This window comes from Thalassophryne amazonica, chromosome 19 (assembly GCF_902500255.1).
Source record: "Thalassophryne amazonica chromosome 19, fThaAma1.1, whole genome shotgun sequence".
Taxonomy (NCBI): domain Eukaryota; kingdom Metazoa; phylum Chordata; class Actinopteri; order Batrachoidiformes; family Batrachoididae; genus Thalassophryne; species Thalassophryne amazonica.
This window is the reverse complement of record NC_047121.1, coordinates 2,309,449-2,324,109: the sequence shown is the minus strand read 5'-3', so window position 1 is coordinate 2,324,109 and position 14,661 is coordinate 2,309,449. Positions and strand designations below refer to the sequence as shown.

General features: G+C 44.9%; 1 protein-coding gene across 2 annotated transcripts in view; it reads left to right on the top strand.

Annotated features, from left to right (window-relative positions):
* The window catches only part of adck1 (aarF domain containing kinase 1), a 53,658-nt gene extending 39,533 nt beyond the window's left edge, over positions 1-14,125 (top strand). Inside the window, exons 8-11 of one of the 2 annotated variants that reach the window (XM_034159630.1) lie at positions 1,021-1,170; positions 5,826-6,023; positions 8,401-8,594; positions 11,003-14,125. In XM_034159630.1, the coding sequence (XP_034015521.1) occupies positions 1,021-1,170; positions 5,826-6,023; positions 8,401-8,594; positions 11,003-11,171 (711 nt within the window). In that variant the 3' untranslated portion in view covers positions 11,172-14,125. The remainder of the gene's footprint in view (positions 1-1,020; positions 1,171-5,825; positions 6,024-8,400; positions 8,595-11,002) is intronic. The other variant, XM_034159628.1, reaches the window with a different exon arrangement.
* The last annotated feature ends 536 nt before the right edge of the window (positions 14,126-14,661 follow it).

The window sequence follows — 14,661 nt, the reverse complement described above, 5'->3', positions numbered from 1 at the left end:
ATACTGCGGAAAATATGGCAGTTGGTACCACGTAAATGGACTAAACAGTACTTATACAAGCCAGCCTCAGTCCATCATGTCCTACACAAAACATCTGATGGCAGCTGTAGTCAGATAGCGGTCCACATTTAAAAATGCTCCAATTATTTGAATTATTCCAAATAGGTGTAGTTTGGACTGTCTGTCAGTGAATGAAATGGGCTAAAAAGTGCAAAAAAGATCAGTTAATGTTTGAGCAACTTGGTCTCGAAGTTATTTTTAGTGTTGACTTTTAGTCGTGGTGTGGTTCTCTGGTGATGATCCAGCACACAGGTGCCTCAGTGTTCAGGACCCCAGTGGCTGAAGAAGGTCGAGGACACGCCCATTTCACACGTCTGTGGCACACAGAGGGTTATATTTGAGAAGCTGTCTGGTTGCCTTCAGGATCCAGGACTGTTCTGTAATTTGTTGAATGCAGCGACACATTGACCTGACCTGGCTGCTTCAGCATCTAAATATAAACACAACACTTTAGTTTTTGCTCCCATTTTTCATGATCTGAACTCAAAGATCTAAAACATTTTCTATACACACAAAAGACCAATTTCTCTCAAATATTGTTCACAAATCTGTCTAAATCTGTGTTAGTGAGCACTTTGCCGAGATAATCCATCCCACCTCACAGGTGTGACTGATCAAGATGCTGATTCGACAGCATGATCAGCATCTTGATCAGCTGATACAGATGTGCCTTAGGCTGGCCACAATAAAAGGCCAAAATCAAAAACGTTTTCTATATACAAAAAAGTTTTAGATCTTTGAGTTCAACTCATGAAAAATGGGAGCAAAAACACAAGTGTTGTATTTATATTTTTGTTCAGTGTAAAATTACTGTTATTTTGAAGATGGCGACTGCAGCCTCTGATGAGGACTGATGAACCCTTTCTCACCAGAATGTCACTAAATTCTGAAGTAGTTTTTATAAAATATATTTTGAATTTTTTTTTTTTCCAATGATCATTTCTGTTGTGTTCACAACAGATCTCAGAGAACCTGGGCAAGATATACAGTGAAATGATCTTTGTCCACGGCTTTGTCCACTGCGACCCGCATCCAGGAAACGTGTTGGTTCGAAAGTGTCCCCAAAGCAAGAAGACAGAGATCGTCCTCCTCGATCACGGCCTTTATCAGGTTGGGAACCGAATCAAACTATCATTAAAAAAAAACTTTATTCATGTTGCTGAGTGGAACGTGTGTGATAATAACTGCAGCACTACTCAGACAGAACCAACGGATCTTCAAAAAACACTGTTCAGACAGACAGTTTTATGTGCCCCACATCAGATGAACATTTTGACTTCAAACACCCTCCGCATTCACTGTACATAGGGGCTGTAGGTCTGAGAGCAGCTCTGCCTGACAGCAGCTCTGTCTATGAGCAGCTCTGTCTGTGAGATATCTGCCTGACAGCAGCTCTGTCTGACAGCAGCTCTGTCTGACAGCAGCTCTGTCTATGAGCAGCTCTGTCCGACAGCAGCTCTGTCCGACAGCAGCTCTGTCTTTGAGCAGCTCTGTCTATGAGCAGTTCTGTCCTACAACAGCTCTGTCCGACAGCAGCTCTGTCCGACAGCAGCTCTGTCCGACAGCAGCTCTGTCCGACAGCAGCTCTGTCTATGAGCAGCTCTGTCCGACAGCAGCTCTGTCCGACAGCAGCTCTGTCCGACAACAGCTCTGTCTGACAGCAGCTCTGTCTGTGAGCAGCTCTGTCTGACAGCAGCTCTGTGTGTGAGCAGCTCTGCCCGACAGCAGCTCTGTCTGACAGCAGCTCTGTCTGTGAGCAGCTCTGTCCGACAGCAGCTCTGTCTGTGAGCAGCTCTGTCTGTGAGATATCTGCCTGACAGCTGCTCTGTCTGACAGCAGCTCTATCTGTGAGATATCTGCCTGACAGCTGCTCTGCTCGACAGCAGCTCTGTCTTTGAGCAGCTCTGTCTATGAGCAGTTCTGTCCTACAACAGCTCTGTCCGACAGCAGCTCTGTCCGACAGCAGCTCTGTCCGACAGCAGCTCTGTCTATGAGCAGCTCTGTCCGACAGCAGCTCTGTCCGACAGCAGCTCTGTCCGACAACAGCTCTGTCTGACAGCAGCTCTGTCTGTGAGCAGCTCTGTCTGACAGCAGCTCTGTGTGTGAGCAGCTCTGCCCGACAGCAGCTCTGTCTGACAGCAGCTCTGTCTGTGAGCAGCTCTGTCCGACAGCAGCTCTGTCTGTGAGCAGCTCTGTCTGTGAGATATCTGCCTGACAGCTGCTCTGTCTGACAGCAGCTCTATCTGTGAGATATCTGCCTGACAGCTGCTCTGCTCGACAGCAGCTCTGTCTTTGAGCAGCTCTGTCTGACAACAGCTCTGTCTGTGAGCAATCTGCCTGACAGCAGCTCTGTCTGTGAGATCTCTGCCTGACAGCAGCTCTGTCTGTGAGATCTCTGCCTGACAGCTGCTCTGCCCGACAGCAGCTTTGTCTGTGAGCAGCTCTGCCTGACAGCAGCTCTGTCTGTGAGATCTCTGCCTGACAGCTGCTCTGCCCGACAGCAGCTTTGTCTGTGAGCAGCTCTGTCTGTGAGATATCTGCCTGACAGCAGCTCTATGTGTGATCAGCTCTGTGTGTGAGCAGCTCTGCCTGAGGATGGTGGACCTGGAGATGACTGAACAGGCCCAGTCTTGATGTGAAGGCAGCTCCAGCACACTTGAGTCAGTGTTGGATCTCATCAGTGCGTGATGACACATGGCTGCACAGGTATGGAAAGTGGGTCACGTTTTCAAGGACCTGTCCGTGCCCTCTCCCAGGAGGAACCTTTGGATTGACCATGTTGGGTGGTGGCTGATACAGGATCTTCTTCAGGTCAATGTTAAGACCAAGCTCGTTGTAGACTTTGCTGAAGTTTTCAAGGATTTTTTGAAGACCTTCTTCTGTAAAGGATGATGCTCTGTTGTCATCGGCATACTGGAAGTCCAGGAGCAAAGTGGTGGTGATTTTTCTTCTTGGCTCTCAGTTTGCTCATGTTGAAGAGCTTTCCATCTGTTCTGTACACAGTGTCAGTTAATGGTGGCACCTTGTGCTTGATCAGGTTGAGGATCAGGTTGTCACGATGATGATGAAGAGCGTAGGGGCGATGACACAGCTCTGCTTTACTCCGGATTGAACACTAAAGGCTTCAGTTTTTGTGCCATTTACCAGAACTGTGACAGATGTGTCATGATGGAGAAGTCTCAGGATCTTGCTGAATTTCTCCGGGCAGCCCATTTTGCTCAGGATCAGAAGTGGGCGTGACATGCTGTCAAACACTTTTGTCAATGAAGACGAAGTACAGCACTTAGTGTTGCTATTGACTTTTTTTCTTGCAGTCACTGTGTGTTTCAGGAAGAATGCTTTCTGCTCCTGGTTTCAGACAGTTGTTGACAATCTGTGCAAGAACCTTTTCCTGTGGTAGACGGCAAGGAGATTCCATGATGGCTTCCACAGTCACACTTGTCTCCTTTCCACTTTTAGATGGTGCCAATTATTGAATCTTTCAGGTCTGTTGGTATTTCTTCTGGAGTCCATATTTTGATGAGTTGGTCCAGTTGGTGTTGGAGAAATACATGTCCTTCTTTAAAGACCTCAACAGGAATGTTGTCTTCACTGGGTGCTTTGTTGTTGTTGTTGTTGTTGTTGTTTTGTCCCTTTAAGAGCAAGGACAGTTTCTTCAAGAGTTGGGTTTTGGCTGAGTTCTTCAACAATGTCTTGTCTTGGTCAATGGGTTAGAGTACTTCCTCCTCCTCAACAATTAGGTTGGCGTTCAACAGATCTTTGAAGTGTTTCTATTTCTTCAAACCATGATGTCGTCTCTGGTCTTCAGCAGGCTCAGGCCATCCTTGCATTGAAGAGCTGTTTGTCCTTGGATGGAGGGGCTGTAGATTGCTTTGGTGGCATTGAAAAAGCCTCTGCTGTCATTTCTGTTGGTGAGAGCTTGGATTTTTAACAGTCATGTTGATCCACCACTAATTTCTCACTTTGTGAATTTCACTTTGCTTTGCTGAAGCTGAGACTTTTTTTTGATTGCAAGGTCAGATCTTTGTGGAGGTCGAGGAAAGCTTTGCTTTTTGGTTGATGAGTTGTTGGAGGAGGTGGTCATTTTACTCAAACCAGTCCTTGTGCTTCCTCTTCTTTTGTCTGAGTGTTTCTTGGCAGGCTGTTGTTATGGCTGTTTTGAGCTGCTCTCAATGTTTATTTGCCTGGACAGAGTATTTCATGGGGAGTTCTTTAATCACTGTTGAAACTCTGCTTTTGTTTCTGGGTCTTTGAGCTTGGGGGTGCTGAATCTTTTGACAGTTTTGGAGTGTCCAGGCCTCCTCTTGGGGCAGATGTTCAGCTAGATCCTGAAGCAGATCAGACGATAGTCCATCCAACAGTCATCCATGCCAGTCATCACCTTGGTGGACAGGACATCTTTCTGGTCCCACATTCCAACGATGATGGAGGCGACCAGGTGCCACTGCTTCAAGTGATGGTGTTGAAAGGAGACGTTGAACTTTTACTTTCCCCTGAAGATGTTGGTGATGAACAGATTGTGTTTGGGATGCTTTGTGAGAAGCACGGTGCCGTTGACACTGCAATTGCCCCCAATGGTTCTGTTCCAGAGACGGTCCTTTTTGATCCGGCTGTTGAAGTTGTTGAGAAGAATGGTCCTGCCAGATGCTGTGATTGCGGATAGAAGGGTGAGGTGTAGAAAGTTTCCTTTTCTTCGTGGTTGGCATTAAGTGTTGGGGCATAAGCATGGATTAATGGCAGCAGGGCATTCACGTCACAAGTTGGAGATAGAGTGTCTTCAGTTGTTCAGTGATGCCCATGGGGAGTTAAGTCAGCTTTGGATAGAGAGAGTTCTTTACGGGAAGACAGACACTGTGGATTTTTCATTTTTCCTCAGGAAACTCTTTCCAGAGGAAAGTGTCACTCCCTTGCTCTTCCCATAGCTGGCCTTTCCCTACTCTACTTCTTTCACTTAAGGTGACAATGTCAAGGTCAAGTTTCTGGAGTTCACAAGAGACTAGAACTTCATTCTTTGAAACCTTTCCATTGTCTCAACACATTTAAGGCAAGCAGATAGGTCTGCTGGACCATCTTAGTGGGCCGGTTGCATGGGGTAGTTGTAGAAGGCTGATCCTCCCACAAGGATGTTTGGTGTCTTCAGTGCCAAGATTCTGACCTTGTCAGTGTTTATGCAAGTGTAGTCTATACCCTCTTGTAGAGTCTTTCCAAGTAACTGACAGTAGATTGCAAGCTGCTGTGTTCCCAGCAGTCACTCGCTGAAGCCAGGACTGACATCATCAATACTCTGGGCTGCAGGTTGGATGAGTTTTCTCTCGATTGTTCACAGCAATAAATAAATCTTCAGTGGATATCAGGCTGTCCATAACCAGATCACAAATGAAACCGCGTCGGAGCCTACGTAAACTCAGAAATACTGCTGCCTGAAACAAGTTAGACCAAGGGGAAAGTGCAAAATTGTAAGATTTTGGTCCGTGTTCCAGGACCAGATGAACTACAGGTGTGACATTATCTTCAAACTTTGATGCAGCAGCATGTCTTGTGTTCACTGCAAGAGAGAGCAGCACTCCAAACCTACAAAATCAAACTCCAAGTTCTTCTTGTTGGACTGCAAAGTCATATCTGAGACCGGACCATTGCACCCTGCACACTGCCCATGTGGAAGAACTGTGGAGGTCACAAGGCCACATGGTCACAAGGCTGGTCCAGACGGGCTGTACCTCTCAGAAATTGATTTCTGATTGTTCTTCTCCTCTTATCTGCTGCAGGTCCTGCACTCTGAGTTCAGGCTAAACTACTGTCATCTGTGGCAGGCTCTGATAAAAGGTGACATGTCTGCAGTGGAGCGCTACAGTCGGAGGCTGGGAGCTGGAGACCTGTATCCGCTGTTTGCCTGTGTGCTGAGTGCCCGATCCTGGAAGGCCATCAATGCCGGGATAACATCCACACCTGTCACTCACTTTGAGGCAAGATCTCTCTCTCTCTCTCTCTCTCTCACTCACTCACACACACACACACACACACACACACACACACACACACACACACACACACACACACACACACACACACACACACACACACACACACACACACACACACACACACAGCTGTGTGTGTCCACATCAGATATTACAATGGCAAAAAAACCCAAAGCCTTTTCAAATTAAAGACCATCCCCCAATCTCAATTCTCTTTTGTACCCCTACCCCTTTAAAACAAGGGGTAAGGGTAAGGGGTACACCTCTAGCCCTGTGAACTGAGACACACCTCCACCTTAGGAGGAAAAAAAAGAACTGCCCGTGTCAAACTGCCATCTTCACTGTAAATAAGAAATAGAAATAGAAGAAGTCGCAGATTTCTTCAACGCATCGCAATCATGTCATGTTAATTAATGTAATTAATTTATAATAATAATAATAATAATAAATAGTATTAATAATTAATTAATTAGTAATGAATTAATTGTTAATAATAATTAATCAATAATAGTAATAATATTGTTTGATTAATCATTAATTGATTGATTAGTAATTAATTAATTAGTAATTAAAATAAATAAACACTTGAAATATATCAGTCTGTGTGCAGTGAATGTATACATGATGCAAGTTTCACTTTTTGAATGGAATGACTGAAATAAATCCACTTTTTCATGATATTCTAATTATATGATCAGCACCTGTATGTATGTTCTGGGCTGCATCTAGTTCTGTTAACCTGATATTTCTTTTTCAAATTCTCCCGTTTTTTGCATCCAGCCCTATTTCCTTTAGAATTTCCTTGATAAATAATATCAGTCTGTCAGGACGTCAGGTTGTGTGTTACACATGTACATGTGTGTGTAGATATTTTCCAACATTGATGAAACTTCTCCTCATTTTCTGCCTCATTTTCTTATTAGGAGTCGAGTGTGTTCAGGGCTCCTGTTTGTTTACTAAATACACACACGTGTTACAGACCTTGAAATCCAACAGCAGGGGGCGCTATTATCCAAAGATTTATGAACATACAAATTAACCTGCTTATCTTTTATCATGATTTTCTCCATTGTGAGATATAAAAGTGTCTTATCGTAGCGTTCGTTTGTATGTGCATTATAACGCCTCAGCGCACGAGCGAAGTTACAATATTCTTCAGAACGACAATATACACAACATGCATCCAGCAGCAGACACGTTACTGTCATAGACAACTGCCTGTAAAGTTTTTTGGCAAGTTCTAACTTTCTAAACAGCGTAATTTGTAATGAAAGCTGCTTCCATTTGAGCGACTCTTTTGGCGCCGTGTTTCTTTTTTCGGAGACAGCAGTAAGCTCCTCCTACCCCTCCAAACGGAGTGTGCATCCAGATTCACTCCAAACGGAGGGCTTTGAAGCCCTCCGCCTCCCCCTCTGTCTCCAAAAAGAGAATTGAGACACCCCTCTGTCTCTCGTGCCTGCGCAAAACAGAGGGGACGGGCCGAGGGGTAGAACTGAGATTCAGACCATATCTACTGGACAAACCTGTTCCAGCAGAAATCTTAAAGGTCTTTCAGCGCAGAGACGCTGTGTTCCACCTTCTAAGGAGATTTCTGAGCCACATATATTCTGTGATGGCTTTAGATTTCAGAGAAACAAAAACTAAACTATAGGTGACCTTTGCTGACCTCCACAAGGTCAACCAAGTAGTAAAAGTAGGACAAAGGAGGGTGGAGGTGTGAGAAGTCATTTTGATGGGATAGACAGTATAACCACGTGTTTCTGCCGCCCGGCCGTGAAAACCAGCTGCTTAGGTTCTTTTGCTTGGTGAGGAAAAGTTGACTGACCTTGACTTTGCGGATGACGCTGTGATGTTTGCAGAATTAGAATGACGGCTTTGTCTCTGTCATCAGTCAAGATAGATGAAGACCAGATAGATCAAGTGTCTCTGTATGTGGTGAAAGTGTTGAACTTGTGGAGACATTTGCTGATCTCTCAGACGCTCACCACAGACATGAAGGTGGTGACTGGATGGTTTTTGTTATAGGTCAAAATATTAAAGTCAGAATAAAAAAATCTAATAAATCCTGGGATCCAAATGGAGTCTTTCTTTGCTGATGTCACACATCCACCAAGTTTGTTCATCAAGCTGTCAGTTTTGCAGGTGTCCTGGTGAGATGGAGATCCGGTTATTAAGGTAACGGTTTGTAAGAAAAACTGAACTGCAGACAGCCACAGTGACGGTTGTCCTGGAAGCTGCTGTCTGATTAACTGTTTCCTCCAAAGGTTTACTTTGTGTTTGAACATTCTTTGAATGTAAAACATGAAAAGTTGAAAAAGGGCTGAATAGGTTTTGCAGTGCACTGATGTTTGTGTGCTGGCAGGACTCTGAGATCCAGACCAACGCAGCGCTCTACCTGCCTCAGATCGGTGACTTGTTGAACCGAGTGCCCCGACAAATGCTGCTCCTGCTGAAGACCAACGACCTGCTGAGGGGCATCGAGGCCTGCCTGCAGACCAGAGCGTCGTCCTCCTCCTTCATCAACATGTCTCGTTGCTGTGTCCGTGCTGTGGCCAGGTGGGTGGACTGCTTTAGCTTGAAGCACGCCAGTGTCAACATGACTGACCACGGCTAAATCAGTTAGACGGCCGGGTTCAGTTCTGAACCTTCTGAACTGGTTTATAGAGAAGACTGTGTTGGAAACAGGTTTGTATCCAGATTCAGCGACTTTGTAAAATGAGCCATTTTATGTTCAGATCCCATACAGTTACAATCATTTTTAGAAGACACTCTCATCCTTGAAAAATTCCAATCTGGGTTTACATCGCGACACAGCACTGAGTCAGCACTTTTAAAAGGATGCAGGGAATCCTGCTGTGCTGGTTCTGTTGGACCTCACAGCAGCCTTTGATACTGTGGATCACACAGTACTTGTTTTCCGGTTAGAACATTTTATTGGCATTCAGGGTACTGCACGTAACTGGTTTAGATCATATTTGGCTGAAAGGAGCTTTTCTGTCATGATCGGGGACCTCTCCTCATCAACTGCTCCTCTGTGTTGCCTGCTCACAGGCGAATGACGCAACCGACAGGCGTGGAAAAACTCACGCATGCGCACGAGGGTTCAAGCTCGTCTGACGCAATCACACCTGATTCAAATCCATATGGTTTTTGAAAAAAATAATAAGGTCGGATACTTTTCTAATAGACCTCGTAAAGCAGTGGCTGTCCCAAAACCTCCTTTACCTGAATGATGGTAAAACTGAGATCATGGTGTTTGAGCGCACTGGCATACCAAATGTGGTAACACCAAATTTTGGTGCTTTGGCTAATTATGTAAAACCAGCTGTCAAGAATTTGGGAGTGATATTTGACAGCTGTTTGAGGTTCGATCAGCAGATAAATTCTGTTGTCAAAGCAAGTTTTTTCCAACTTTGCCTTTTGGCTAAAATAAAGCTCTTCCTCAGTAGACGTGATCTTGAGACGCCATTCATGCTTTCATCAGCTCCAGACTTGATTATTGTAATGCACTTTATTCGGGCATTAATCAGTCGTCTCTTGCACGTCTCCAGTTGGTGCAGAATGCTGCTGCTCGTCTTTTAACAAACACTTTTAGACATGAGCATATTACGCCCGTCCTGTACTCACTCCACTGGCTTCCAGTTCATTTTAGAATTGATTTTAAAATTTTAATGTTTGTTTTTAAAGCTATTTATGGCCTTGCACCTCCCTACTTGTCTGAAATTTTAACTTTGCACACCTACAGTAGGACGTTAACGGCATCTGGCCAGCTTTACTTAGACGTTCCGAGGTCAAGATATAAACACTGGGGTGATCATGCTTTCGTGGTAGCTGAACCCAGACTGTGGAACGAGCAATGAGCAATGGAAAGAGGGAGGTTGAGGATTAGTGAGTGTTATGCAGGATCAGACGAGGAGCAAACATCAGAAAGATACAAGAAGGCCTCAGACAGCTGAAGGCAGATGGTGATAAGGAACAGGAGGAGGAGATATCATGGAAGACCAAGCCCCTCCATAGGATGTACCATCAACAGATAGAGGACGTGGCTGACATCAAGAAGACCTACCAGTGGCTAGAAAAGTCCGGCCTAAAGGACGACACAGAGGCTCTGATCACGGCAGAACAAGAACAGGCCCTAAGCACCAGAACCATAGAGGCAGGAGTCCACCACAGCTGACGGGACCCAAGTTCCAGGCTGTGAAAATGTGTCCTAGAGACAGTCCAGCACATAGCAGCAGGATGCAAGCTGGGACAGCGAACACTGAGAAGGACAACCAAGTGTCAGGAATCCTGTACAGGAACATCTGTACCTCATATAGATTAGAAGTCCCCAAGTCCTGACGGGAGACGCCGCTGAACCGGGCTTCAAATTCCAGACAGACAAGCAGCTGTTTGACAACCAACCAGACACAGTGGTGATTGACAAGAAAAAGAAAATGATCAATGTGTCAATCCCAGCCGACAGCAGCATCACAAAGAAGGAGCACGAGAAAACAGAGATGTACCAAGAGCTGAAGGAGTAACTGGAGCAGATGTGGAAGGTAACGTCCAAAGTGGTCCCCGTGGTAACAGGAGCATGAGGAGCTGTAACCCCCAAACTGGAAGAGAGGCTCTGGAACAGGAACAACATCAGAGGTTTTTGTCCAGAAGAGTGCAGTCCCAGGAACAGCTAAGATACTGATCCGAACCCTCAGACTCCCAGACCTCTGGTGGAGGACCTGAACACGTAACCACACCCTCTTTTATGTTATTACAACTTCATGTTTGAACCATAAATGGTTGTGCCTGTGCAGTGCCCTCTAGTGGATGCATTGTGTAACATTCATGCCAGTATGAATGCATGTGACATTTTAAGGAGTGCAGACAGACTGATGTGGGGAACTGGAGCATAAACGAGCTTCGAGTTGAAGCGGCATCTTCAGTATCTGCAATTTAGTACTGATCCTGTTTGTTCTTGGTTTCAGGCACAAAAGGAGTAAGGCGGAGTCCAGACGGAGGCGTCTGCAGATCACGCTGGCTGAAGCTCTGAGTCTGTGGCGGCTCAACATGCTCCAGCTGTTTTTGTGGGTTCAAGGATCAGTGTTGGGACGCTGGCTGGGTGTCGTCCTGGGATTTCTGCAGACAAAAGTCTGAAGAATGATTGTGGACTCCGGCCACTTTGTCATCATGAAAGCGTCACAGGCTCTGTCTCATTAAAGACGTTTCACAACCACTCAAACCTCACCAGTGTGAGTCCTCCGAGTTCAAACTCTGGAATCAGTTCATCTGCTGGGCCTGGACTTTCACTTCAACCCATCATGAAGACCTGGAATCGTTTGAGCTGGTTGGCTGAGGTGTTCCATGAGTTTAAGATGCCTGCACACAGGACTGAGCACATGTGGACTAAGACAAAGTTCAGGGTGTCCTCACGTGTTGCTTCAGCAGTCAGGAGTTTCTGGTGTTACTGTGGCTCAAAGATCCTTCAGTAGATCTGCAGCAAACATGATCCAACAGGTCAAAAACACACCTGCTCAGTCTCCTAAAGCAAAGTAACAAGATCCAGGTTCACGATGTTTTGGAGAAGTCCAGGTGAAGGACAGACTCCAGGTTGAGGTCCTCCTTAACGCTGATTGCACTTATGAAGCAGTGGAGCCACTTCATGTTCATTTTACCTCATTTTCTGTGACATTTATGCAAGAAAAAAATCTTTATGCCTTCCTGCTGTCACAGATATAAACATGAAATTGTTCATGGATTCATCGGCTGACCTGTGAACCTGTGAACCTGGCTGTAAAAGTGATTTGTATAAACAATAATCCTGATCAGTTTTGTCCAGTTACTTATGGCCCCATCTGGATTGTTTCAGTTTAACTCCATTATGAATTACAGACACAAATAAAACTCTCACTGTCCAAATACTTCTGGACCCAAATGTAACCAACCTTACAAAGATGGATTTGATATATTTTCTGTCACGGGTGGAGAACAAGTGTTTCAGTGTTGATGACCAAGAAGAGTCCGTGATGACGTGGTTTGTTCTGGTCTTTGGTTTTCCTGACGCTTCGCTTTGTTCTCCCTGTTGTTGTTGTTGTTTATCATAATTTATCTTCTTGCAAACAAACGATGATATCACCTTCCACCGTGCAGGTTGTGTTATTATAATGTCTTTCCATGAGTGGAGGACATGTCCACGCTTCAGAATGTTCTTCAGAGTGTCCTTAAATCTGAAAAAAGGAGAGCCGACTCTTCCAGACTCCTCGCACAGTTCTCCATACAGCCAGAACAACTTTTATTCCTACAGTCTGAGGAAAGTACTGTATTTTCTGCACTACAACAAATCACTTTTTGAACCAGTTTTTGGAGGTCCTGCGACTTGTATTCTGAAGAGATTTCTGTGTCAATAAATAGGGGTGTAACGGGGGACAGAGATCACGGTTCAGTACATTTTAAGTCCAGTAGAAAGGTGTTGTTCCAAAGTGAATTCCACACAGGAAATGTTCCCCTGTGCAGTCGTCGTATTCATTAGGTACACGACAAACAGGCTGAACCAAAAGGACATTACCAAAATTTCTTGGTCCAATGTCTTGACACGTTGTACGAGTAGTCCAAAATATAAAAAAAAAAAGACAAAAAATACTGCATTTTCATCTACAGCCACAAGATGGCACCATCTGCCCACAAGACAACTAAAGGCTGTTGTTCATCCACATGGTGGGAAAAAAAAGTGCAACACTGACATAGCTGGAGAAGACAAAATGTCTCCCAAAGGGCAACGACGGTGAGACGCCCCAGTGTTCTCCTCCCACTGGTGCTTTAGTTTCTGTGTGGAGTTTGTGTGTTCTCCCCGTGTTTGTGGGGGTCCCTCTGGGTGCTCCGGCTTCCTCCCACATCCAAAGACATGCAGGTTTGATGAACTGGTGACTCTAAATTGATTGTAGGTGTGACTGTTTGTCTGTCCACATGCATTCCTGCAATGAACTGGTGTCCTGTCCAGGGTGAAGCCGCCTCTCACCAGGATCCACCAGGATAGGTTCCAGCCACCACATGACCTTTAATTTAAATAAACAGGTATAGAAAATGAATCAATAATTGTTGTCCATCACACATTTATTTGTCCATCTTGGTTAGTTTTGGAATTTCAAAGTCCTTATGTTAAGTATCAGCACATGCTGTTGTGTGCACATGTGCTACACTGAGTTCCTGTCTGTAGTTAAACTCCCTGAGTGTGACTTGTAGTCCAGTGTGACTTACAGAAAATACAAGTACAGTGTGGACATGATTTGTTCATGTCCCACAGTCTGATGACTCGGGGTCACATCACGTCCCCGTGACATATGAAATCGTCTGATTGGGTCTTTGCATGTCCACTCTTCATTAAACCCACAAAGATCAGAAGACTCCACTCATCTTTGTTTGTTTTTTCGCTTACAAACATGTTCAGGTCATCAGAACAATGAGGCGTCTTCCTCAGTGGCCTCTTCATGTTCTCTTCTCTGACTGTCCATGTAAACATAGAGATTATATCAAAACCAGATCAGTCCTTGTTCCAGTTCTCACCCAAACCCTGGTGCGACTCCAGTCACCTGTGAGATGCCTCCATATCCCACACAAAAGTCCTGGACTTCAAACAGTTCCAGCTTGAACCCAACATGTCTCAGTGCAGATATGATGGAGTCGAGTCCGTCCAGGTCTCAGACTGCTGCAGTCTTCCTCAGTCCGTGTCCTCCGCTGGTTCCTCACTCCGCAGGCGTGATGGACATCACTGTTTTGCAGACAGACGCTGTGGGAGGACGTGTGTGCAGTCAGGTCTGCAAGTGTTTGGACATTGACAGTTTTTGTCATGTTGTGTCTGTTCACCAACACAATGAAGTTCAAATGAAACATTCCAGATTTAATTCAAAATGACACATTCAGCCATGTTGGAATAACGTTTTTAGATGCAGTTAATCTATGAAGTAATTGGACAAACAACATGTAGAGATTTGTTTTCTACAAATCATCACCTGTCTGTTTTCTGAACACAGTACACACGTCGCTGCCCTTGGAAGTAGTGAGCTGTTTTTGCTGTCTGTTCTTTCCTTCTTTGACCGCGAGATACGCGCGCGCGAACGAACCTTCAAGCGAATGTGGAGATGTCTGGATTTCTATTTGATGTTAACATGTCCTCTCTCAGGACTTATGTCCTTTTTTGTACCTTTTTTAACTGTGATGTGAGAGTTTGAGCAGAGAACAAGGAAGTAATGCCTGGAGCCACACTTCTTTTTCTTTTAATTGTTCACATGTGCGCGCGTGAACGAACGTCCATGAGTGGACTAGAGATGTCCGGACTTTTCACTGGATATTTCTGGCAATCATTCTGCTTTCTTTTTTTTCCTCAGCATGTAGTTTTTACTGCATTAAGTACACGGTATAACAACAATCCTGTGTGATCCCCTCTTGCTTGCCTCTACTGGTGGTTGGCTCTCACTGCGGTATTGTATCACTTCCTGTTCCGGAGCACAGCGGTGTTTTTCTGTATCTGTTAGCTGTTTAATCTGCGCAGTTAGATTGATCTAGTTATCTAGATTACGATTTGTTTCCCAGTGTAATCTTTACGTGCCTTAACTAAAGCACTCCTTCTGCTGAATCACCTCTAAATTATTTA